At 36.3% G+C, this 25,396-nt stretch overlaps 1 protein-coding gene across 4 annotated transcripts in view; it reads right to left on the reverse strand.

The window, feature by feature from the left end:
* The window catches only part of CHD7 (chromodomain helicase DNA binding protein 7), a 35,741-nt gene extending 11,580 nt beyond the window's left edge, over positions 1–24,161 (reverse strand). For all 4 annotated transcript variants that reach the window (XM_056484374.1, XM_056484376.1, XM_056484375.1 and 1 more), the window contains exons 1-17: positions 24,073–24,161; positions 23,023–23,160; positions 22,805–22,926; positions 22,127–22,370; positions 17,219–17,395; positions 15,783–15,926; positions 13,300–13,555; positions 8,668–8,878; positions 7,982–8,177; positions 7,591–7,758; positions 6,769–6,948; positions 6,437–6,547; positions 6,141–6,346; positions 5,032–5,231; positions 4,280–4,439; positions 1,123–1,212; positions 392–495 (exon numbers count right to left, since the gene is read on the reverse strand). In XM_056484374.1, the coding sequence (XP_056340349.1) occupies positions 392–495; positions 1,123–1,212; positions 4,280–4,439; positions 5,032–5,231; positions 6,141–6,346; positions 6,437–6,547; positions 6,769–6,948; positions 7,591–7,758; positions 7,982–8,177; positions 8,668–8,878; positions 13,300–13,555; positions 15,783–15,926; positions 17,219–17,395; positions 22,127–22,370; positions 22,805–22,926; positions 23,023–23,160; positions 24,073–24,108 (2,743 nt within the window). In that variant the 5' untranslated portion in view covers positions 24,109–24,161. The remainder of the gene's footprint in view (positions 1–391; positions 496–1,122; positions 1,213–4,279; positions 4,440–5,031; positions 5,232–6,140; positions 6,347–6,436; positions 6,548–6,768; positions 6,949–7,590; positions 7,759–7,981; positions 8,178–8,667; positions 8,879–13,299; positions 13,556–15,782; positions 15,927–17,218; positions 17,396–22,126; positions 22,371–22,804; positions 22,927–23,022; positions 23,161–24,072) is intronic.
* Between the last annotated feature and the right edge of the window lie 1,235 nt (positions 24,162–25,396).

The following is a 25,396-nucleotide window of genomic DNA, read 5'->3' on the forward strand; positions in this document are numbered from 1 at the left end:
TGGAACAAAGCCCAGGAGGCACTTGTACAGATTAATAGCAGAGGTTAAGCCCACCGTCCACTTTGACACTGGTTGGCAGAGTTAGCAAGTGAAGCAGTGCTGGAAGCAAAGTTTATGGAGATCTATCTTACTATTTGGCTATTATTTAAACAAATATGGCTTTGTTTTATTTACAGCCAAGAAAGTAATGTTTTCTTCTCAAATGTTCTGCAAACATTTAAAAACAGCATCTGATATTTACAGCTCATATTAGGTTTTTAATGCAGGCAAGAAAAAAGGGAGATACAAGCCAACAGTTCTTTGGAACAATACTTGTTAATATTATGACTGAACAGTCCTACACACTGAAAGCTTTACAACTGAGTTTTGTTGAGAGTGAGACATCACTTACCGTGTTTAAATACTCCAATTAAAAGGGATTTATCTGCCTCCTTATCCCACCAGTCTGCAGGAACTTCAGCATGGAATGGCTCAGGTATCCATATATCTACTTCACTGTGAAGACAGCATTATATATATTCTCAAAGGTATTACTGGACAAAGATTAAAAACAAAAACAAAACAACAACAACAACAACAAAAAAAAAAAAAAAAACCAAAACCAAACAAAACAAAGAAAAATCCTAAAAAAGCCCAAGTGGCTTATGCTGTTCTGTAAATATAAATTTTGAGCTGGAAAACCACCCCAAAACCTAATACAGAATTTGAAATACCCTAAAAAAATAATTAGGATGGTTAAACAAACAAACAACAAAAAATAATTAATCAATCAAAAACCCACAGCAAACAACTCCCCCGCCCTCAACATTAGGCTATTTTGGGAGTCAGATGGTTATCTAAATATGATTCATTTAAGGTCTTAGTATTTTTTTAATTTTTTAAATTGAGATAGAATAATCCCTCAATATTAGCAGGACTGCAAATCCACTTCTGTAATTTCCCACATCATCGTCCCCCCCCCCAGAAAATTACCCGCTGTGCTTGATAAAATAATAAGGCTGCTTGAGAACAGACACATGAGAGATAAAGTGTGACCACCTTTAAAGGCTGCATTATTATAGTACGTGTGCTTTACAAAAGCCAGAGTCATAAAGCAAAAAATAAACCTGCACTTGCACTAACCTTGAGTCAGCACCCTCTAAGATCTTGTCTGCTTGGTCCCCTATAACTTCTTGTCGTAGATAGTAGAGCATGCGGACACGCAGCAGGACCCTGGAGAGGAAGGCAGAGGGGGGAAAAAGTTCTTAACTTCAGGACTGTTTGCCAACAGTGGCTTTTGGCAGCTGCTGCTGTTCATCCATCATCCTGCCAAGGCTGATTAGCCATGCTGTATGGTAGGCTTGAAGCGTGACAGATGGTGGCACATAATCACCTCTGTGTGGTGCTTTCTGCTGGCTTCCAACAGGCCTGCCTGGCAACTGCTTACACTGCACAGAGAGGGACCCAGCTCAGCCCGGCCCCGGCGCATTTCATTTAGTTCTACCTAGTGCAGCTTGTGAAGTTTAGACACGTACTCTACCACTGCCTCTGAAGTATTGAAGCAAGTTTGTAAACAACTGAGCAGATGGCTTTCAGTAACTGTTCTGCTTCATTATCTCATAAAATTTCCTCAGCTGCTGCCTTAATACCATTTTTGGAAGCACATCAGAAGTTGTAGGAATAAACGAGATATAAAATCTGGTTTTACTACCTTACAATAAACCCTCAATATGGAATGTCAGGTTTTTCAGATTATACAACTTTTTGCTTCTGTGAATGGGGGGGAAAAATAATCCCCCATTTCCCTTGAGAGATATTAACTATTTTTACTCTTTATAGTCTAAACTGCTATTAAATTTTACCAACGCACAACCTAACTGTTACAAGGAAGTGAAAAATCTTCATTGCCAAGTTTATTTTTCCCCATTTCTGCAATACTGCAGTCGTTTTTGGAAGCACTGTCAGGTGTTGTGGTCATTCTTGAAGCTGGCAGGAGAGAGAATGGCAGACTGGCTTTTCAAGGAGAATAGAAAAGAGGTGATTTCTGTAGAAAAAGTATCTACCTGAAAATAATCCTGCTCTCCTATGTTTACCCAATTCAGGGCACCCCCTGCTGCCTGGTTCATGAAGTAAAACCAGTACCAGCTAAAATGGAGATTACTCAGCCTGCCCTCTCACTGTACCCAAATCCATCACAGCAACTGTTGAACTGCTGCTGCTCCTGGAACAGCAAGGGTGACCAGGGAAGCAGTAATCTGATCACCCACTTGCATGAAAAATTTAGACCACCACCAGTTTTGAGAGCTCCTTGTTAGAGATCAGATGCAACTGGAGCAATACCCAGTTTCACACGTGTTATTCAATCAAACCTCGGAAGAACAGGGATTTGAATGAAGGTCATGTCTGCAATTCAAAACATGTCAGACATGCTTCTTTCTGTATGCACAGCGACTGGGACCAGTAAGGTGTCCCTGCTCCCTGTGTGGCTATGTAAATAAGCTGTTGAGGGTCTCTGTCATCTTAGTATTAAGCAATAACAGCTGTTACATCAAGCCAAAGAGGAGAAGCACGAAATAAAACCCAAGATAAACCAAAAACCAGAGGCTCTTTGCACCTTTCAGGAGTCCTATGTATTAAACCAGCATACATGGTACTTAAGGACAGGACACAAATTCTTAAAAAGCCAACTGCAACTGGTACCTTTTGAAGGAAATGACTCAGATTATTAACTGGCTCCACCTCTGTTTGATTTTACCTGTGCTAAAAACATGTGGCTTCTACAATTCATTTAGTCCTGGTGAATCTGGGAAGTGAAGGAAAAAGATAGCAACTGAAAACATTCTTGCATATTTACCAGTCTTCCCAGACCTTGTAATTTTGTTCTATTGTATTAAAGAAGCAGTATTTAAAAAATTAAGTCAGATCTGCAAACTGATTAGCAAGTAATGAAGACATGTTACTTAAGAGATTAAAATAATGTTACAGTAACTAATTTCATTACTTGAAGAGAAAGTGAAATTTAATAACAGACCTGAGTAACAGTTCAGAAAAATCAGAAAGCAGTTTATTTGGAAGTTTACTCACTAACATAATTCTGTGAGTATTTGTTGTTATCAGCTAAGAATTAAGCTTGGTTAGCATCTGGAAATGAACTAATAAACTCCTTAAATGCCTTTCCTCCTTCACATCACACCCCCTATTGACAGCCCACAGGTACTTTTCAAATCAATAATATCTTTGCACTAAACAGTATTAATGAGACACAATACATATTCAAACCACAAAAGTAATGATGACCTTTCAGTAACACTACAGTACAACTGTATGACATATATACAGTGAAGAGCAGAAATTTAAAAATAAAACCAAACATCCCAAAAGCAATCAACCACATCCCCAGCTCTAAACCAAGGTATTTTTAGGACAATGTTCAGTGTCTATATGGAGAATATAGTAAGCAAAACTGAGATGGCATCAAAGAAAGCTGACCCAAAAATAGGATATTACAAAACAAAAGCCAGAAAATATGTAAGAAAGGCTCTTATGAGACATTAATGAAACAATAAAACATTATATATAATGACCTTTATCCCCAGAGGCATTTGGTTTAGTAAAATGCTTAGAATTTCAAAAATCAAATCAGGACAAATAAATTCAGGTAAAAGACTTAGGTAAGAAATTTAATCTCAAAGGAGAATGAATAAATATTCTGTATGCTTATAATATATTCAATTATTACCTATTTATATTTATAATTTATATATATTATATATATATAAATATTCTCTGAAGAGAGCAAGAGAGGAAGGGAGAGAAAGAATGAAGAGAAAAGATACGCCCACATATAGGTGAACTACTACATGAAACTCCCGAAACTTAAAACTGGATATATGAGTTTAACATCTATGGAACAGAACTTTAAATACCAGCCTGAGGGAGTCCCCAGGAAGGTAAGAAACAAACAGCTTTTGTTTAAATATAGCCAATTGTCAAGTGAAATAGACATAGTATAGGAATACAGTATTTACTTTCTATGGTAAAAAATAACTTTATCTGATTCCGTTCTTATTTAATTAGTAGAGAATACTTTTCTTCAGAATTGTGCTGATCTGTCATAAAGAGCTTACAGAAGTATCCAGATATCTGTTAAGATGATTACCCCCAAATTAAAAAGTAATAATGGCCTTTACATCCTCTTAAATGGCCCTGTGTTCTATTAAATAGATCCAAATGAAGTTGTGGACTTTTGTAGTTAAAAAAAAATCCCAAACCTCTAAATGAAACATTTATTAGTACTTACTTATTACAGTGATGTTTGAGATGTTTCCTATAGCTGTCTTCTTGAAATAATACATCTGGATTACAGGTTGTGAGCCAATCAGCATCTTGCAGCATTGGCTGTGAACTCTGGGCTTTTACTTTCTTCCCTTTCCTCCCTCTGGGCACTGGTGCAGACAGACCTAGAAAATCCCCCAATATTTCTTACACAATCCAAATAGAAAAACTCTTACTCCCAAACAACATTACAAAGATACATTTAAAAGTAAGTATTTATTATTTTGTGGGCAACACAACAACCAAAAACTGAACAGCAACATAACTCAGTGCAGAAAATTGCAAGTAACAAAATCAACCAAAACTTTCATGCAAATTTAGGTGTGAAGATTTCAAAAATTCAGAGTGCTAGCCAGAAAATGGTGTTATATAAATATTTCTTGTAAAAACTCTCATGAATCTAAATGGCCGTAAGGAAACAAGCTTTCTGATTTCTGGCAATTTAAAAGAGATTAAATCCCGCAGTAGGTGCCAGCAAAAAATTATGCTGGAATATTTGTTTAGAAGTGATTGAAAGGAAAGAGCACTGCATTCTACAAAGTGTCTGAGGGAGACTTCCCCTTTAAGTACAGACCAAGTCAAAGCCCACCTTACTCATAAAACCTGACAAGATCCTACGACATGTCAGAATGGCTATAGTTTAAACCAAATACATAGCACGACTGAAGCGATTCTTTCCTATTTACTAGCATCATTATTTGATTGTGGTAGACATACCGGAATGATTAACCAAAGCTCGAGTTTGCCCATCTGCAGTTGGAGTGATCAGATCCCAGATGAAACTTTTGATATTTTCATCCCCTTTGTAATGATTAAGACAATACACCAGGATAGTCCGGCAGATGGTTTCCACATCTTGCTCTGTTAGCTGACGTTTATAGCGCCCATGTGAGAGGATGTCAGTCCACCGACCCCAGCTATAAGAAAAATATGTTCAATACAACAGCCAGAGTACTGGTATTTTAATTTGTGACTTTCAATTTAACTCCTGGTATCAAGCAACTTGGGACCTCCTGTGTTAGCACTAATGCATTTTGCATTTGTAGGTTATGTCAGGGGATCCAACCTCCAGCACCAAAGAGTTAAGAATGTTTATTTTACAGAGCAGGCAATAAGTTCACTGCTCGTAAAGCTGCAATTGAACTACACTCAAATTAATAAAGTACATATGTTTAACACTAAAGGTCCCAGTAAGCTACAAATAGGAAACTCAACCAATTCCACAATTATGGGATTCGAGGAACTATTCCTATTTTGATCCAGAAACCCATTACTAGCAATTGTTGTACATTAATTTCTAAAATACAGTCATTCTGAAGGCCACCGTGTTAGAAGTCAAATATAGCTACCTGCTTGCAAAGAGATGAAATTTAAATTAGAACACTCAATGGGAAAAATATCAAGTACCAAATATCTGAATTTAAGTGGTGACAAGGTCTAGATTGACTGTTGATTTCAAAACCATTTTGTTCTTTACAAATACACTATTACTCTCTTCAACACTTAGAAAATAGAGGTTAAAACTCATTAACTCAAGAATACTTTACACTGAGAAACCAGAAACAAATATTCTGTCATCACAAAACCACTTATCTTACCAGTGAGCTCATAGCCATCTGTGACACACTCAGATACTTTAAACTAAGTAACACATAAAAGCACAATTTATATATATAGCAACCAAAACCAAAGCTGACTGGCATGTATAAGCATTATGCAGTATGATAGTTTGTGAATGTATCCATGAGAAGAATGAGTTATTTACTATATAAAATTTATTTTCAGATCTTTAGCCACAATTAGTATATTTTATCTGAATATCTTACCCATAAACCAACAAGTTCTTCTCCACCCTGAAACATTCACTTCTTGCATAACCTTGTGATTTGTCCTGAGGCCTACGGGGTTTTGCGGTAGGCTTTTCTTCAGAATCACTTTCCAGATCTGAAAACTCCATCAGTTCATCCTCTTTGACTGCACTGTAGAGTCTGGTTTGCTTCCTTACTCTTGGTGTATCAATAACTAGGTTGTTCTAAAATGAACATGAAAATGTATAAATTTAGAAAGGGGGGGAAGGGGGGAATTTTGGTTTAATTGTACTAGAAAAAGTCAAAGCTCTTACCCTTCCATTTAGAGCATCGATATCCAGCTCAGCTTTCTTCGCCCACTTCTGCCAGAAATTAGGGTCATCCAAAGAAATGTCTGTCCTGTTCCCAGATGCAACAAAACTAGCCTAGTAAAAGTAAAAACACTTGGATTGATTTCTTAACTGTATGCTATGAAGAATACCTTCTTTTTCACTAGTGAATACAGTACTTAGGAAGGGGTAGTGTCAAGAAAGAAAGAAGTCAAGTACACTGAAAAAATAAATTGACACAGAAGGCAATTTAATATACTTCCATCTATTCTGGTCACATTTTAGTCATTTTAATCTGGCTGAATGTCAATGCATACCTTTGCAAATGTTGAGCCTTTTCCTTCAGATTCAATAGTAATCGTGTGGGTTCGCCTTAAGAGAATCTGATCAATGTCCTCTTCACAAAATTTAGACCCTTCATCTTCCTCATCCATCAGAGCACCATATGCCCCCTTTCGAAGCAGATCTTCTATTTCTTTTTTAGACAGCTGTTGCACCTGTAACACGTAAGAGGGGTTACAGTTTGGGGTTTTTTGACACCAGCCAACGTGTTCATTTGACAGCACAATCAGATGAATCGTATTTGGCATTTTAAGGGCTGAAACTCTGTGATAAAGTGGTGGTGGTCAATGAAACATTCATGCTGAAATCACCTTTTAAAGAAGAATACAAACAACAAAATTCTCAGGGTGAAGTTATGTGAGTGGCTTAAACGACTTAATAATTCATTGTCACTGAATCCCTTTAGCTTTGATGACTGCTAAGTTCCTCCTGGGAGCAGATTTAATTTACTAACCTGACAAAAAAGCTAAAGCAAAGAAAAAGTCTCAAAGCAAAAAGGCTACACCAGCAAAAGCTAACTAGAAGAACTTCATAAAGTGCCAGGATCAACATAATGTAAAGGTGGAATGATTAGAATGGATCAGGATTGAGGGAACATGACTCCACCTGCCCCCTTTTGGCAATAAGTGAGCCATTAGATAGGCTGAGCCAGTTCATGTAGCCAATGCCCTTATTTAACCCGACTTTAAACTATCAGCCATCGGAAAACCACTGTTCTCCAGCTAAAACACAAACAGGCAAAGTGCAACGTGTTCATAGCATTTGTTGATAATGCACCTTGAAAAACTAATACTTACCCCATTTGTGGCATTTTCTCTTCCACTCATAGATTGTAGCACAGCCTTATCAAGGCCCAGCTTCAAGCTAGCTTTGTCAAACATTTCCCTTTCATAAGAATTTCTTGTTATCAACCTGTAAATTTTCACTGATTTGCTCTGCCCTATTCTGTGACATCGTGCTTGAGCCTGAAGAAACACAGACAGATATTCAGTTACAGGTTACAAATGGAAGAAAAAAGGATTTGAAATAATACAGAGAACCTACTTTAAAATTTTTATTTTCAATATAAATAATATTGTTTATGCTTTCAAGAGAGCAACAACAGATAATTTCTCTTGTACATGAAGAAAATTTCACAATAAAAAGGCAAAGAAATATTTTCAATAAAATAATCTCTTGTAATATTACCTGGAGGTCGTTTTGGGGGTTCCAGTCTGAATCAAAAATTATGCAGGTATCAGCAGCAGTAAGATTAATGCCCAAACCTCCTGCCCTTGTGCACAGCAGGAAAACAAACCTATCAGAATCAGGTCTTGAAAACCTGTCAATAGCTGCCTGACGCAAGTTGCCTCTCACTCGACCATCAATTCGTTCATATGGGTACCTGAAAAATAGATGCATTACAGAGATTGCTTTACTGCAATGGCATTACTTCTCTAGAAGAATATGCAGTTAAAAACAGCAAAGACAAATATGCTACTATGGGGTTAGAAGAGCTACAACAAACTAAGAGACTAACTTCATCAGTAAATACATACTACTTTGTCTCTTTCTTTGGTAAAGAACAGACTTTCATTCCAAGGAATTCAATAAAAATTTAGGCCTAAATTAAAAACCTCTAGAGCCACCAAAACATTTAACTGAGAGCTAAACTGAGAGGTTTAAAGCTCTCCATATGAGGTCATTTTGTATTCACTCAAAAGAAAAGGCTCAGTACTTGCAACCTCCAGCTTTGCTCTTTCCTTTGGCCAGATCACTACAGAAAATATTGTTTTAATTTCTTCCCTTTCTATATGGATTACTCACAGGTTAAATGCAGTGGTCACTGAGGAAGGCACAGTTTATTTATAATTGTATTATATTGTTGCTCTCACCGTCTTTGAATGAGGTAGTCTTCCAGTATGTCCAAGCAGCGCACCATCTGGGAAAAGATAAGCACCCTGTGGCCACCAGCCTTCAGTTTTGGCAGCAGCTTGTCAATCAGTACGAGCTTGCCAGCAGCCTGGATCATTGCCTGGAGCTGAAAATCTGGAGAGTCGGCATTGTGTGTTTCTTTAAACTCTTCCAAAATTTTCTCTTCAGCACCTGCAAAGATTGGACAGCAATACATGAACACTGCAAAGGGTTTTATCAATAAACAATGAGCTCGCCTTCAATACCCTATAGAAACTGCAGGAATGTTTTAAGCACTATGTGAATAAACATTTATAAAAAAATAAACATTTATAAAAAGTATTAAGCTTAATTTTGAAGCAAACATATACACAAATACAGCATCAATAAAAAATAACTCTGAGAATTCATTTTTTCCTCTTTCGAACAACACTAAACTCATCCCTAAATAAATTCATATAACCACTGACACACGCAATTCAATGAAAAAAAAAATTAAACATATTTCAACTGATAAAATGGATTTTTTTCCTTTTAAAAATGTAATATGAAAGAAAATAATGTCTTTTTTCTACAGGAAAATACAAGGGACACAACTCACATTTGAAGTCTATGCCTCTAAAATCAGCCTTAATCATCCACATGACGTGTACCTGCTCCTTTCATGATTAATTATAAAATCAAAATCCAAACAAAAAACTAATTGGGGGGAAGCAGCTATGAAATTATTATTTTACCTTCTATTTAGTTTTTTCTCACTGAATGTATTTTTTTTTTGTTCAGTTTGATGAAGCTATCCAATGTATTTATTCTTTCCAGTGTTAGTCAAAAGTTCTCTCTTGACACTCACTCTGCCTATGAATGATATGCACAGCAGCAACTATTTCCTTGTTCTGCTCACAACTGGAAGACTACAGACCAAGTTCAAGCTTTCTCTTTAACCTCTCCTATGCTTTTATTCCATTTTTATGTCACTTCTACAAAGTGAGCAATTCCAAGAACTATCAGATTTCCACTCTTGGCATGTAAAAGGTTAGGAATCTTTGTTCTAAGATTATTTCAACTCCAAAAAAGCCTTTTTTTGAGCCATCTTTTTTCCCCTCTGCTTTTTTTTTTTTTTTTTCCCAACAAAATATAGTTTATAAAGTATTTCTAGTTTGTCTAATATTCAGCTTCATTACCACTCTTGAACAGCACAAGGAAAGACGGAAGGGTTGGGGGAGGGGGAAGCACAGCTGACTGCCAGGCTTCTGCTGAGCATCTCTCTCTCAAATCCCAGCTCTAAGTAGATGCCTGTAAACAAACACGGAAACGCACCCTCCCTGTGCGATGGCTGGTTCAGTGCCCGCTCTAATGGGGTGCCTGAACCAGATTCCAGCCGGGCCAGGCTGCCTGACAGCTCCATGCTGCTCCAAGCACTCGCACCACTCGCTTCTACACAACCTGAAGGACTCGTGATGTGACTGCTTTTCAAGGTAGGATTTTCCTGATCTGATGCAGTGCTCCCAGCACTACTCATCCTCATGGTCTGCACATCAGAAAAGTAAGCCCATATGAAATGAGTGTAAGCAGACACTCGACGTTCCCTTCAATCATATCACTGCCCATTTTGCAAAACAGGCAGAATTTTGGGGAGTAAACCTCCAATTCTGTACTGAACTTTGGCAATTCCAGCATACAGCAGGCTGTCAAGCAGTTCATATACAGTAATTTCAGTCATCTTTCCAGGGCACAGCAATTATTTCTGACTCAACTGCAATATCCAGATTTAAGTTTCACTATTGTGAAGTAACCCAATAAGCGAAAACAGCATCTGCAAAAGCAAACCACATCACACTGAACCCACAATCTGGTCTAATGAACAGTGAATTTACAGGATCAGAGCTTGGTCTCAGCAAGACTCAAATCCACTACAGATAACTGCAAAAATCAGTTATTTCAGTAACTCTGTCCTAGCTAAATCCTGTAAAAGACCATCCTTCTTAATTCCTACTACAATTGTAATTACACCAGGTCCATTGAGTCCTTGTTACCCAAAAGTTACTTGATGCAGTACTTGCAGGTCTGTAAAATTACTTCCTATTCTAGCTGAATTTTAGTAGGGGATGAAAGGAAGGTATCTGAATGTATGGTTCATGTTCAGGGAAACCTCCACTTTTACTTTTCTTTAGGAGAGGCTTCCAGGGCTCAAGAGGGCACAACAGAGTAAGGAGCATTTCTGGTATTCAGCACTAAATTGTGTAAGTATAGAGGCATTCCCCACTGCTGGTTCTTGGAGACAGAGAGAGGAATGATGTATAAATACTTTAGAATGGTTGCTATGGAGAAAACAAGGAGTCCAGCCCTAAGAAAAATGACAGACAATGCTTTACCCAGATTGGCTGGAGAATACCCAATATATAGTAACTACCTCTGGAAGTCTACTCACAGTCTCAGCAGACCATAGAACACATCTGTCAATCAAGAAAGAAACAAAAACCCCATTTCAACTCCAACTATATAACTGAAGGTTATATATAAGATTTGGTTGCAACTCTTACACAAAACAAAACACGTTCAAATACATGTGCATTACTGCTTGCTCACAAACCCCACAAACTGGGAAGAAAATGAGGATTCAGAGACACTTCTATAAAAGCACTTAAGCTTAGAAAACAGAACTTGCTACTGCAAGAAATCATTCATCAGGAGAATACTATGCAACCATAAGTACTTGCATTGCAAAAACGCTTAGCGGAAATAAAACAAACTTGTGCCATTACACAAACTACAAAGTTGTTAAATATCAATCAACAAAATAAAACCTTGGGCTCATGACTACAGCATGTAGAAGTATTTTCTGTCCCAGAACTACAAAGGATGTGTTTGTTTAGTTTCACCTCCACACTAACACATCAGGATTTCTTTTCCCCTCAAATCTGAAGGTTCAACCCACCTGCCATGTTGCTGAATGATACCAAGCAAGACCAAATGTTCAAAACATCAAAAAAATATTATAAAGACAAATGCATTCAAGAGACAAATCCACCTCCCTTTATTAAGATACAGTCATAAAAAATATTTGAAGTCTTCTAAATTAACACCTGAACTTTACCAATTTCTAAATTATATTAAACAATACAAGACTTCCGAGGAAAAAAAAATCACTGCTGTAGGCAACACTACAAACGCTGCTCATAAACTCTATTTGACAAAATCAAGTAGCAGCAATATACTAATTTTTTTCTTTCAACAGACATGAAATAAGGAAAATAATAGCAAATTTAAAAACTAACTGAAAGCCAAGAAGCACCAATTCAGACACCCATAACCTGAACAGTCTAAACTATTCCGATAAACTCATTTATACAATGGATTAACTTAAGCCAAAAAAATCAAGTAAAAATCCCAACAAACCCTTCACCAGAACCACAAAGCTACTTTACTGTATGTCATATGAGTTTAGAAACTGAACAACCACCAGCATGGATGAGTTTAAGTACTTTGGAGTAAGCCTATATCATGTCTTTAGAAGAATTACTTGTGCATGAAATATAATTAGATGTAATTTCATGAATCAGCTTAAGCATTTTACCCCCCATTTAAACAAAAAGTGTCAAGGAAAAGAACTTAAGTACTGCAATATGGAAGTCATACAATAAAAAACCTGAAATCACATATGGCTCTGGAACAAAACAGTCTTTCATCATGAAGCCTATAACCAGCATAAAACAACCATAAATCATATCTAGTAAGAAACAGCAGTTGGGGAACAAGAAACTAGTAGAATGCAATCCTGTACGGAGGTTTGTGTTACATCCTCAAAGGGAAGAACTGACCAGCACATACAAGTTTAGCATATTCAGACAGAGCTGGCTGGTTCCTGACAGGGTTGGTCACTGGAACAGCCTCCTCAGGGAAGTGAGGCATCACGAGTCAGAGGTCAAGAACCATCTGGTCCTTAAGTCATAAGACTTAGTTTTAGGTAGTTCTGTGAGGAGCAGAGAGTTGGACTCAATAATCCCTATGGCTCCCTTTCAACTTAAGATATTTTTTGATTCTGTACTACTTGCCAAAGATAATCCTGATCTAAAATCAATACCATCACACAGAAAAAGTCACTGAAGTCTAATATATCATTCACCCTTATGGCTCTCTTACTAGTCAAATTAAGAAAACTAACTGAAAACATGTGGCCATAAAAGCAGGCTTGATCACGATTTCTTACTCTGCAACTTCTATTCAGAAATTTTAAGTTACTACCCTATGATGTTCAACAGCAAGAAAGTAACAGCTAACTGTAAGTGAAGAAAAAGTTACCATATTCATGCCAGCATCCAACAACCTGCATGATAACTGAAGTCCTGTTTGTCACAAATAACAGAAAGGAAAACTTTATAATACCAACATTAACTCAGGGCTAAATCTCTCAGGAAGCCTTGGAAAAAAGCAGCACAGAACACTGCTGTCCTAGCTAGCATATATCTATACCTATGAGAACCTAACAGATTGTCTCACTTTTCTACTTAAAATAAAATAAATGAATAAACAAAAAGACACACAAAAACAGAATTTATACATATTGTACATTTTTACAATCATTTTTCAAATGAGGAGAAAAGTAGGCAGCCTACCATTAATAAGGTATGGATGATTGCAGCATTTTCTTAGTTCCATCATAGTGTTTAAAAGATTAGGTACATTTGCCTGACCTCCACCCTTGGAAAGAAATGTGAAATTCTTTTCAAGAATAGCACGATAATATTTCTTCTGAATGTTTGTCAGCTCAACTTCAATGATGGTTTCCTCTTTGGGGGCCAGGTTCTTTTCCACATCCTCCTTGAGACGTCTCAGCATCATCGGCTTCAAAATAGCTTGCAATTTTTGCACCTGGGAAACAGATGTTTAATAGAATAACTGAATTAAAACTGCTAGGAGTCAAATATTCATTTTTCAATTTCCTTAATTCTAAAATGTTTGTTTTTTACCTCAAATACCAAATAGAACACATTGTAAAAAAATCTTTGCTCAATGACTCGGAAGCAAGTTCTCCTTGTTAACTTAATGACATACACATTTCTAGTCTATTTTGGTGTCTAGTGATGTCTGTTATTAAATAGACCTCACTCAAAACTATCCTTCTAGACAAGGACAGTACTACACACAAATCATGCAGACCTAACCCTTTGTTAAATAAGCAAATCTGACACTTTAAGATAACTTTTGCAGTTCACTTTCAATTACTAATTGGTATTTAATGCTATTTCCCCACTTTAAATATCTGCTTCTAATTATTTTCTTATTTCCCTAGTTTTGACATCCACTGAAGTTGAACACTCTTTAGGACTGGTCTAAAAATGAAAACATTTCTATTAATTTTTATGACACTGATAATTTTTAGTGTTTCCAGGTTTTGTGGCATATTCTTTAAGACACATCCTAAAGGGTGGGAGGGGCAAAGCAGAAAATGTCAGTTTTCTTTATAAAAAGGCTATGTTTTAAAAAGTTTTTGTTAAATCTCTTACTTAAAAAGCTCATATATGTCCCTTATAAAAAACAAAACAAAAAAACAGAAAAAAAAACAAAACCCAAACACCTGGTGTTTAGGCTATTTTACGCTGTATCTCAAAGTACAAACCATCTCATTGATGAAGAGCTAATAATTCACCCTGAAATTTGTCATCATCTCCTGAAGCAAAGCTGCATAGCAGAAATATGAACAAGAGTCTTCCTCCTGAATTTACATAATTCCCTTAGTAATAAAGCAACTTCAGAACAAAAAAGGTAATTAGCAGAGAGAGATGAACAATTGAGAAAATATATGGAATAGGATTACAAGGAATGGAGAAGAATGTCATTAGCACATAACCTGTCCCAGCATTTGAAAGATAAACCCAATTCCAAAACCTCTGAGTGTCAACAGATAAGTTCAAAAGAACTTGGTGGACCAAGCAATCCAGGCTCTAACTCTGATCATGGCCAATGAAATTAATTTAGTAATAGCTCCATGTATGGCCTCAAAAGTTTCCAGTCATTTTGAGCTGACCATACAAAAGCTATGTTGAGAGAGAGGATATATTAGCTCCAGTTCAGACACTTCATTAGCAGGACTTTATGACTTCTGCTTCAGAGCTGGTTCACTTTCAGTCAGGTCAGTGTCCATTCTGACTGACATGTAATAGCATGCACAACCTATGGAAACTTATCCCATGATTTTGCCAGGTGGCCAGGGCCTAGAGGAAGGGGTATTTTGTAATTTAGACTGATGTGTGAAAGAGCTGTTCTCAAAGAAAGTCAACAAATTCAAGTAGTCAAAAGTTGAAAGATATAAAACATTGAATTTTCAGACAAAGTCAACAAAGTTACATACAAAAATATGTGCAGTTACTATCACAGGAAGCAAAGGGCCAAATTAAGATATCATGCTTCAGTTAACTCCTAATATTAAGGTGGTTTGGCCTTTTAAAACACTTTGATACATACACAGAAACATTTTACATTTCAGATACCAAACATGTTGCACCTAGGTTCTTTCATTTTGTATTGATTAATGCATTTCCATTATTGGCCAGCTTGAGAAATCTGTTTCTGAGTAAAAAAAAACTCCCTCCATTTGGTTACCTCTTGCTAAACTGGGTTTCAACTATGTTCCTGTTTGCACTTAAGTAACAGAGAAAACTCTCAGATGTTAAATCCACAGAAATTATAGGAACAGTCCCTTCACTGTATTGCTTAAGGAAGAATGTAAACTGACAAGTTAATTCTCTCAGAAGTATTTTCATCCAGAAGCTATTACAAGACACCCCACCTCTATTTTTAAACACTATATTTTAATAAAGGGAATCTTTCCTGTTTCCACAAGACCAATGGACAAAGGACTTTAAATTTTTTTAAGGAAAAAAACCACAAAATCCCAACCAGAACAGTGATAAGGCAGAAATACTTTTGGCCAAAAGCAAAAAAACTCTCAACTAAATGAAAATAAACCCACCATGGTGTTCCAGGAAGCAAATATATATTATTTGAAAAAACAAATAATGGAATTCAGAATAAATGCAATAAAATGGATAAATTCACAATATCTAAACAGAAAAGTAAGTGCGCAAAATAAGTTTACCTGCTCTTCAGTTTTAAGATCCCCAAATTCTTGCATGAATGTGGTTTCTGATGGAAAACGACCTGGTTCCAAGAAGTGAAGCAAGCTAAACAGCTCTTCCACTGTATTTTGCAAAGGGGTTCCAGTAAGCAGCACTTTATGCTCCTGAAAGGTTAAGAAACAGTTGCCTAGGAATCCGTCACTATAATTTCCAACGGAAAAATACACAAAATTCTTTCCCCTTGTCACCGTATGTCTGTCTCACCTTTGCTTCCTCTCCCCTCCCCCAGCTACTTACATAAAACTCTTCTCAAGACATTTCTAACTGGTACTCTGGTGTTCCTTCAGTGACAGCCCAGAAAAACACTTCACTACTTAAGCAGCTTCAAAAGTTCTCCAAGATACAAGAACAGATTTTGCTGGTCCACAATGTCCCATCCCTTTCACGAACAGTTGAAAGTAACAGTTGAACATATCCCATCATTTCCAGTAAAAAATCATTGATTTATCACACCTCCAATTGACCTTAGTGCACAGATCTCCTCAGGCCAGGAGATCAACACAGGATTTAACAGGAAACCTGAAGCAGAGTTCTACCTTCTTACTACATGCTAAAGAGCATGAGAGTGGCAGAGACAAAAGTAGCATATTGCTTTAGAGAAGGAGCCCAGACAGGTTCAGCAACTAGTCCAGAGCCAAACATAAATTTAGCAGTGTAATTAGAATTAATATGAAAAGTCCCATATCTCCATTTGTAGTCTGTAAGAATATAAACTCTGCTTTCCTCTAACAGCAACCATAATAAGAAAAACAAAAGGCACACAGCATTTTTACAAATCGAATTATAGGTATTATTAATGCATTATTCTCACATTTTAAAAGAATATTCTGCCCAAAACGAAGTAATTATTGTGTCTTTTAAATGGCAAATATCTTCACATTATCTGATTTTTCTCTATGAGTTTAATACACCTATTTTATACACATAACATAATACATATTTATGTAAGCATCAGAAACCAACTCGCCCTTCCTTAGTCAGTATGAATGAACATCCTTATAGCCATATAGCAAATTAACATTAGAGCTGATATTAATGCAGAGCAGTTTAACTCTCATGACCACATAATACTTTTAAATAAATGTCTATGTGAAGAGGTGACTATGGATTAAGTCACAAGAAAGGAAAGAATAAACTAATTTTGGTTGTCTTAGGAGAATCCACATAATTCTACATCTAAATTAATGAAAAAGCTTATTAAATATCAGCACTCCAAAACTGAAGGTGTGCATATGCTTCCAGGTATTCTATACTTTGTCATCCGCATTCTCTTATTCTTCTTAACACTTGATGATTTACTTAAGAAAAAATCCTTTTATTTCACTTTTTGATTAAACAATAAATGAGAAGTAATAAAAGTACAGGAGACTCAAAGGTAAGAGATGTTCACACTGACCAGATCCATCATCTTGAGTCCTTCCAAAAGCTTACAATTCCTGTTTTTCAGCCTGTGAGCCTCATCAATGACCACGCAACGCCATGGAATGTTACGCAGCTCTGGGCAGTCAGTCAAGATCATTTCAAATGTTGTGATAATGGCATGGAACTTGTAGGACCCCTTTATCACACGACCCTGAAAAGAACAGCAAATGTTAAATTCAACTCCCTGGCAATGAAAGGAAGCAATTTGTTTCACCTTCAAATTCAATTTTTTAAAAATACAAAACTGTACAATGGGCAAGACATTTAAAGCAAATTAAGTCATTATTGCTGACTAAATGGGAAAATACAATTCTGTGAGTTTGCTACTGGCTTCATGATAGCTGTTTTTAATCCTGTAAATAGGGCCACAGAATCATTGCACATTGATTACCAAGTATATACAAGTATTTCAGATGTAATTCATATGGATTATACTAATGCCTTGAGGCATTAACTTATTGCTGCAATATTGAAATAAGGTTTTCAGACTTCATCAAGAAAATTCTCTTTTTACTTCTGAATTGAAGGTACATGAGGGTCCTCTTGAACAATCCAAGTACAGCAAAAGTGCATTTAGGTTTCCTTTTTTTGACTATTTGAATATTGTGCTGACTGTTATCAGGTTGGGTTTTTTTCCTGGTAAACACTCAGGATTTAAAACACCTACAATTCACAGAATGGTTGGGTTGGAAGGGACCTTGAAACCATCTAGTTCCAACCCCCTGCCATGAGCAGGGATACCTTCCACTAGACCAGGTTGCTCAAAGCTCTGATGCATCTGGCCTTGAATACTTCCAGGGATGGGGAATCTACAACTACTCTAGGAAACAGCTTTGACAGAAGCAAATATCTGAACTTTTAAATGGAGAATGTGTATCTCTGCATACAATTTCATAATATTTTTCTAAGTCTGTGTTAAGAAAAGTTCAACAGGACAATTATCTTGAAGTCTGACACCATATTCACTGGTTCATTAGTTCAGTCTTATTTTCAACACTGATATAAAGACTGTTTTTTAAAAAAAAAACCTGAATAAACTTTATTCAAGACCATGAAATGAGCATCTTTCTGACATTATGCTATGCTTCTTCCCAATGCTGTTCAAAGAAAAATGTCATTTGGTAACTCCAGTGTCACCGGGTCTGTGCAGAAAAACTGTCTCTCTAAGGATGAGCATTACACAAGTTCAAAGCCATTCCCATTTTCAAAGGACTCTGTCATGGGTTGTATATTGAATAAATTTCAAAAGAAACACATATTTTACAATAAGGTGACCATTTCTTCCCTTAGACCTGCGCAAGACTGAATCCTTTTATAAGTGACCTGCATATAATCCTCTCCAAACCATGGGGATCAGAACTGGCTACTGACTCAATGAAATGATTGAAAACCTGATATCCTGAACTCAGCATTAAATCTGCCTACTCAAATCAAGAACATTTCAGAGAGAGTAATGACCTGCTCAACAATGCTTTCTCGTGGCATAGTCCAGAAATATTTATCTTCTTAGGGGCAGAAAAAGCTGTTACTTAACAAACAGCAGATGAAGATACACTAAGTGGGCAGCTTTGAAAGCCAGCAAACTGAAATGCTGTAACCTTTTCATGAGCCAAGTAAATTTCCATCACAGACCAAGTCAGCTCTTTTCCAAGACTCTGTCATTAGCTCTATTTGGCACATATAGTTTTTGTAATCTTAAAGCAGGGCTCCTTCTCAGAGATGGGACAATACAGAAAAGCACACAGTTTATTTGATATTCAAACCAGGGAAGGGCCCCTAGGAAGACCTTTCAGTTATATCGCTCAAGAGCACCAGAACAGGCTTCTCTATGTGAATCTCACAGCAGAATGTCTCTGATAGCACCATATCCTTACTGTTGAAGTCACACCAATGCAGAAACTTATTTTGTTATTGACTACTCTCTAGCATTTCACAACTTGACCTTGGTAACGGGGGTTGACTCTGAAAAATCACACTACTGCAGATGGGTAGGTGCTTTTTATGCATGTTCTCTTCTTCAAAAGCCACTCTTACTTTCTCAATGTTCAATTGTCTTTCTGAGAAATGGCTCAGATTGAGAGGCCTCTTTTCATATCAAAACCTAAAAAGTCAAAGATGCCTGATGTCTGGGTTGATGTGTCCTCAAGGAAACTAGAAATGATGTTGCTAAATCATGTCTTCTTTCACTCCCCTTTTTGTCTCCCATCATATACCCAGTGATGGTGAATGTCAGAGTGAACACTACATGGAGATTCTTTTTCTCAGAACATGAAGAGATTTCTTCCCTGTAGCTCAGTTTCTACCATGTGCTTCACAGCTGACATTCTTACAAAGAATGGAACACAGAAGGTGGTTCTGTGACACACCTAAGATAGCTTCCACCAAAAGGATGAGTTCTCTCCATTTCTCCTTTATCCCTAAATGTAGTAATTGTCTGATTCTCCTTTTAAGACAGTCGAGGAAGCAAAACCAGCAGAAGATTATTCCTTTTTCTGTGCCACGAGTGCTTTGTCATTACTCACTATGGGGTCAATGACTGCCATTCTCATGGCAAGAATTGAGTTAAGAATATGACAATGGGGGAAGAAAACTTTCTGCTGCATCTTGCTTTAGATCCTTTTAGATACCTTTAGATCAATGAAACAACACTCCCAAAATAACTAAGAATCTGCACAGTAAGTGGGATTTTTCAGATTACATTCCTTTAGTTTTTATGCTAAGTAACTGCTAAGGGGAAGAACATGCTGAGAACAAGCACCACTCAAATAGAAAAAAAAATATGATTCTTAACACAGGAAACAATTCAGCAGAGATGGTGTTTGTAATAAACACAATTTTAAATTATATAAAATATCAATCTCTGCAAAGAAATTGCTTTAAAATCAGAAAAACTGATTTCAAGCCCACTTTATTTGTGTATTATACATCTAGGTAAGAAGCTAAATGTGAGAATTATCATAAAGAATATTAGAGATTAATAGAATGGCCTGGATTGGGACCTTAAAGATCATCTAGTTCCAACCCTCCTGATGTGGACTGGGACATACACTACTTCTCTGGGCCACTAGACCTCAGTGAAGCAACTGTTACTCAAATCTTCAACAAACATAGATATGATTTTCATTTGAAAGTTTCTTTGATAAATTGCTGAGAAAACAGTTATTTTTCTAGACCACACAGCTGTAACTTCTAACTAATATAAATTACTATGTTTCTCTACTATATTTAGGTACATAGTTCTATCTTTTTCATTACTTTGCCCTAATGGCATGTCAAGTTGGGCCACAGTCATCATCTTCAAAACAATTTTTAGTCAGTTTTTTACCTGCAAAAACATATTTTCTACCTTGCAATATCTCTCTAACCTTTGCTCTGGTTTTTCAACACACTTTGAGGACATGAAGTGAGAGCTAAGCAGAACCGGACCACTCATCACATCACTGACAAAGAAGAGAATGTTGTAACTTTTTTCATCTTTATATTAAAAAACTTTCCTCCCACACACTTGGACTACACTAGCCCTTTTAACCACTGTGTCATAATATGAACTCATGTTTAACTGGTCATATGTCATGACAAAAAAGGATATGCTTTTATCTTACAGCCTTCACAGAGCTGAGCTCTCCCTATGGTAAGAATTCTCTTCATTCCTTGTCCACAGACAGCCCTGCATTTAGCTATTCTGAGTATTGCTAGACTGGATCAAATTTATTAAGTAATGCAGCTTACTCTGTATCCATGAACTGTCTTAATCATTTACCATTCTCCACATCTTTGTCATTTGAAAACTTCCTCAGTAATGATTTTATGTTTTCTTTCAGGTCATTGCTAAGTTATATAGCTCATGGACATGAACCAATCCCTGAAAAACTATGCTGGAAATGCAAATCATTTCTCATTAACAATTACATCAAGAAATATCAGCTAGCCAGCTTTAAATCCACTTAATGTGTGCCATATTGATTTTATATCCTTCTAGTTTATTAATCAAAATGTCCAGTGGTGTAAAATGAAATGCTTTAAAGAAAATCTAAATGTATGAATTCACCAGTATCACTTTTTAAAACTCAGTTGAAAACAGTACTCCACAGGTTGAGTTTCTACTCTCTCTTGCACAAGGAAGATTTTATTGTTCTGCAATAACATTCAATGTGTGCACATTTTACTCTCCCCCAACTCTATTTACTCTGGGAAAAGCCATGCACTTAGGAGTAGGGATCTGCTGCTCTTCTTAGCTTCCGTTTTCCAAATAATTTTCTGTTTCTACTCCTGGTCTTTTCTGCTTTCCTTCATTCTCAACTATTCAACCTAAGTGCAGTAACACAGATTCAAAACATATCTGACTTACAAAATTTGATAAACAAGCATTGACAAGTTTAATTTCTGCAAGCAGGTCTTTCCTGGAATGGTAGGCAAAGATTGATTTTTAAGCTTAGTTCCACTTAAAGGAGTTTCTCTTAAAGGAGTTAAGAATCTTTTCTACCAGCTCCCCTCAGAAACACAAAATAACAAAAACCTTGCATGAAAGAAAGAAACTCTAAACAAAAATTGCACCATCTCCTATTCCCAGAGAGATAGCGGCCACTATTAAAGAACATTCTAAATATATGCATCTGTATTTGTAACTGAAACCTAACATACCAGTAGTGAAAAACTAATTGATGTCTTAATAAACAACTGCATAGCAGAAAAGAAAAAGAAAAAAGAAAAAAGAAAAAAGAAAAAAGAAAAAAGAAAAAAGAAAAAAGAAAAAAGAAAAAAGAAAAAAGAAAAAAGAAAAAAGAAAAAAGAAAAAAGAAAAAAGAAAAAAGAAAAAAGAAAAAAGAAAAAAGAAAAAAGAAAAAAGAAAAAAGAAAAAAGAAAAGTAATGAAGAGCTTTTACCTGTGGATCTTTGAAATACATTTCATACAACTGAATGGTCCGCCGACTCGCTTGACTCCCATGATACACAACCACATTCAACTCTGTCCAGGTGCGGAACTCCCTTTCCCAGTTGGGAATTGTGGACAATGGTGCAATAACCAAGAAAGGACCATGGATTCCTTTCAAATATATCTCATAGAGAAACGTAATGGACTGGATAGTCTTTCCCAACCCCATTTCATCTGCTAAAATGCAGTTTCGTCTGAAAACAAGAACAAAAACAGGCTGAATGATTTATTCCCAACTTAAAACGTAGAAAATCAGTAAGGCAATAACCTGAATACACCAGATATTTCTAGAATGAAAAGGCATCACAACATTTTGCATTTTAAATAAATGTTATGATTTGTGATGCAGTCAGCATGTATACACCCCTTCTATGTACCTCTCAAGTTCACAAGGGGGAGGAAGGGGCAGCAGGGACATGCATGAACCCAAAGCACTTGCCACAAAAATCTGACATATTCATGTTCCACCCCAAATCAGTTTGTATATGACTTCAATAGCAAAAAAAATGAGCCATGTAAATGATTCTAAAATCTCACTTTAGCAGGTTACTTTAAAAGGCTACTATTTCAAATAAGCTATAAAGGGTTTTCCGAGGCAGTATTCAGCAGCAAGCAATGTTTTACGTACGTGTTGTACCAATTGAAAAGAAGCCAGTTTACTCCCTCCAACTGGTATTCCCTGAGTTTGTTATTGTTTTTATACTCCCTGGAACTCTCCGATTTCTTCCAGTCATCGGCAGGAGGTCGCTCCTGTTTCAAATACAGCAAATCCCATTAGTGGTTTCTAAAAGACCACATTACTTTACTATTTTCAAATAAAATCCTCTATATAGAGCCAATTCTTACCACACGCTCCATTTCTGGCTCCCTAGACATCAGTTTCTCAAATTCTTCGATCTTGGCTTGGTCGATGTCTTGCTTGAGCTCCCAAGTGCTGTCTTCGTAAGGAAGCGAACACCACTTCACCAGATAATGCGTTACAGGCTTTGTTAAGACAAAAATTACATTATATCACAATACAGGAAGAATAAAAGTGCATCCATGCTTACATGCTGGCTTAGATGAAATTCAAAAAGCTTGATCAACCTGAATGTCTGACTCAGCCAGAAGGATAAGCAAACATCAGGCTGACACCTTGACGACCTAACCACGTAAGAAGAGAATCTAGAGTATGCAGCTTACCACCAGAATGAGCATAACACATTTGAAATCACTGATGTTAGACTAAAATTTAGAAGCAAAACAACACTCATATTTCAACTTTTATAGTTCTGTGCTTTACTACATATTTAAAAATTGACTGTTTTCTCTTATCAGCATCATCAGAAACTTCACAAGAGAGAAATAAACCATCACCACTCACTGACAGAGCAACATGGAAACAGTGGCACTGCCAGGGAAGCTTTCCATTCTCCCAGGACCAAAAAGGAATCTCATGGAAGACAAAATGACCTTTTTTTTTGCAGAGCAAGTTATTAAAAATGAAGAAACAACAAGATCAGGACTTCTCTAACAGGTAGTCTAAACCATTATGACATTTAGCTAAGATTTTTTCTTGCAATTTTCATTTAAATTCTGCATTACATGCATGGACATCATATTTCTACAGTATTAAATATCCCTTCTTTGTTTGCTGCTGCTTTTTGGTTGGTTGTTTTGTGTGCTTTTTTAAATACAGGTAACTTACAAGAAATTTGGAATTTTCACTTAAGCCCCTTTATTTAAAGGAAACTGCTACATTAGCCAATGTTTTCTCAAACATGTTCCTATTTTCCACACACATATACCATGGTAGTTCCTGTAAGTGTTTAATATATTCTAATTAATATATTTCTAAACAGTAAATTATAAACACAAAGCCTATATGACTAGAGATGCACTAAAAGTTTTGTTTACCTCTCCATTGTCATCTGTGCTACGTGAAAAATCCATTATTCGATCAACTTCCACATAATCTGGATTAAAAAGCTCATCATCAATCTGTTCAAGGAGAGAGGCAAAAATATAAAAGATATCTCTATTAGCCCTTCCTGAGAGGAAAAATGATTATATATTTCACCAGGCAATAATATTTTGGGTCACGGTGACACAGAATTTATATTTGGCAAACTTCAACATGTTAATTGAAATGCTACAATTCAGCAAGATCATTCCCCGTGAGGGAATCAGACTTCTCAGACTTTGTTAACTGGGCCTCTTAATTACTGTGTGAAACCTTTTACTGTGAGAGAATGTTTAAGAATATTTTAAATGAAGTGTGAAATTACAATTCACTAATGAGCAATCGAAAAGGCTTATGGCATGCAATGCATTTAGCATTCTTGAAAACTACAGCTTGCAATAAAGAAATTAGAGCCTTGTACACTAAGTGCCTTTGGATTATTTTAACTACAGGAATTGTCTAACTGCTTTACAAGCAAGATTTAAAGATTATTATTTCAAAAGCAGAGGAAACACAATGCACACAGTTTCTCCAAAAATCACTATTTGTCAAGTTCGTTCTTATGCCTTAAACAACTTACAGGATTCTCTTCCATACTAAAGCATTGCATTTCATTTTATAGTTTAAAGATGCACTCCAACAGACTAGACAGCCAAAAGGACTAAACACTGTATATTTTAAAAGCTTTTTCTAAAACAATGACAAATTCCAAGTATTTACAATAACTTGTGATCCACTTGGAAACAGATTAAAAAAAGAAAATTGAAACAATTCCAGGTATCTTCACTTAGAATACATGGAAGTTTTCAAGTTGCAACAGGTTTTTATTTCAGCTTGAATGTTATAGTAAAATTAAATATTAATAAGTAAATACAGTAGCTCATGAACACTTTCTTTTTTTTTCCTCAGAAGACAGCATTTTTCTAAAAGGTAATGTTTCAGAGACACAAATCAGCAGATCTGGTCTTTTATTGACAGGACCCCTGCCACATTACTACTTATGGCTCTAAGTGAAATTAAATTGATGATAAAAAGCTTAGAATCCCTAGTGAGCAGCAGCCCATAACACAGAAAAATGGCATGCATTTCTTCTGGCATAATCAGCTCCTGAGAAAAAAGACATAGTACTGATTCAGTCAGGCTTACAAGGCTAATAATTAGTCACTCATTTCAAGAAAAAGACCAAGCAAAACTATAGAAAAAAGTATACAGTCAGGATAGATCACTTGACTTTCAAAAACTTGCAAGACTTCATCCAGGATGCTTTATACCAGAATA

This window comes from Oenanthe melanoleuca, chromosome 2 (genome assembly GCF_029582105.1).
Source record: "Oenanthe melanoleuca isolate GR-GAL-2019-014 chromosome 2, OMel1.0, whole genome shotgun sequence".
Taxonomy (NCBI): domain Eukaryota; kingdom Metazoa; phylum Chordata; class Aves; order Passeriformes; family Muscicapidae; genus Oenanthe; species Oenanthe melanoleuca.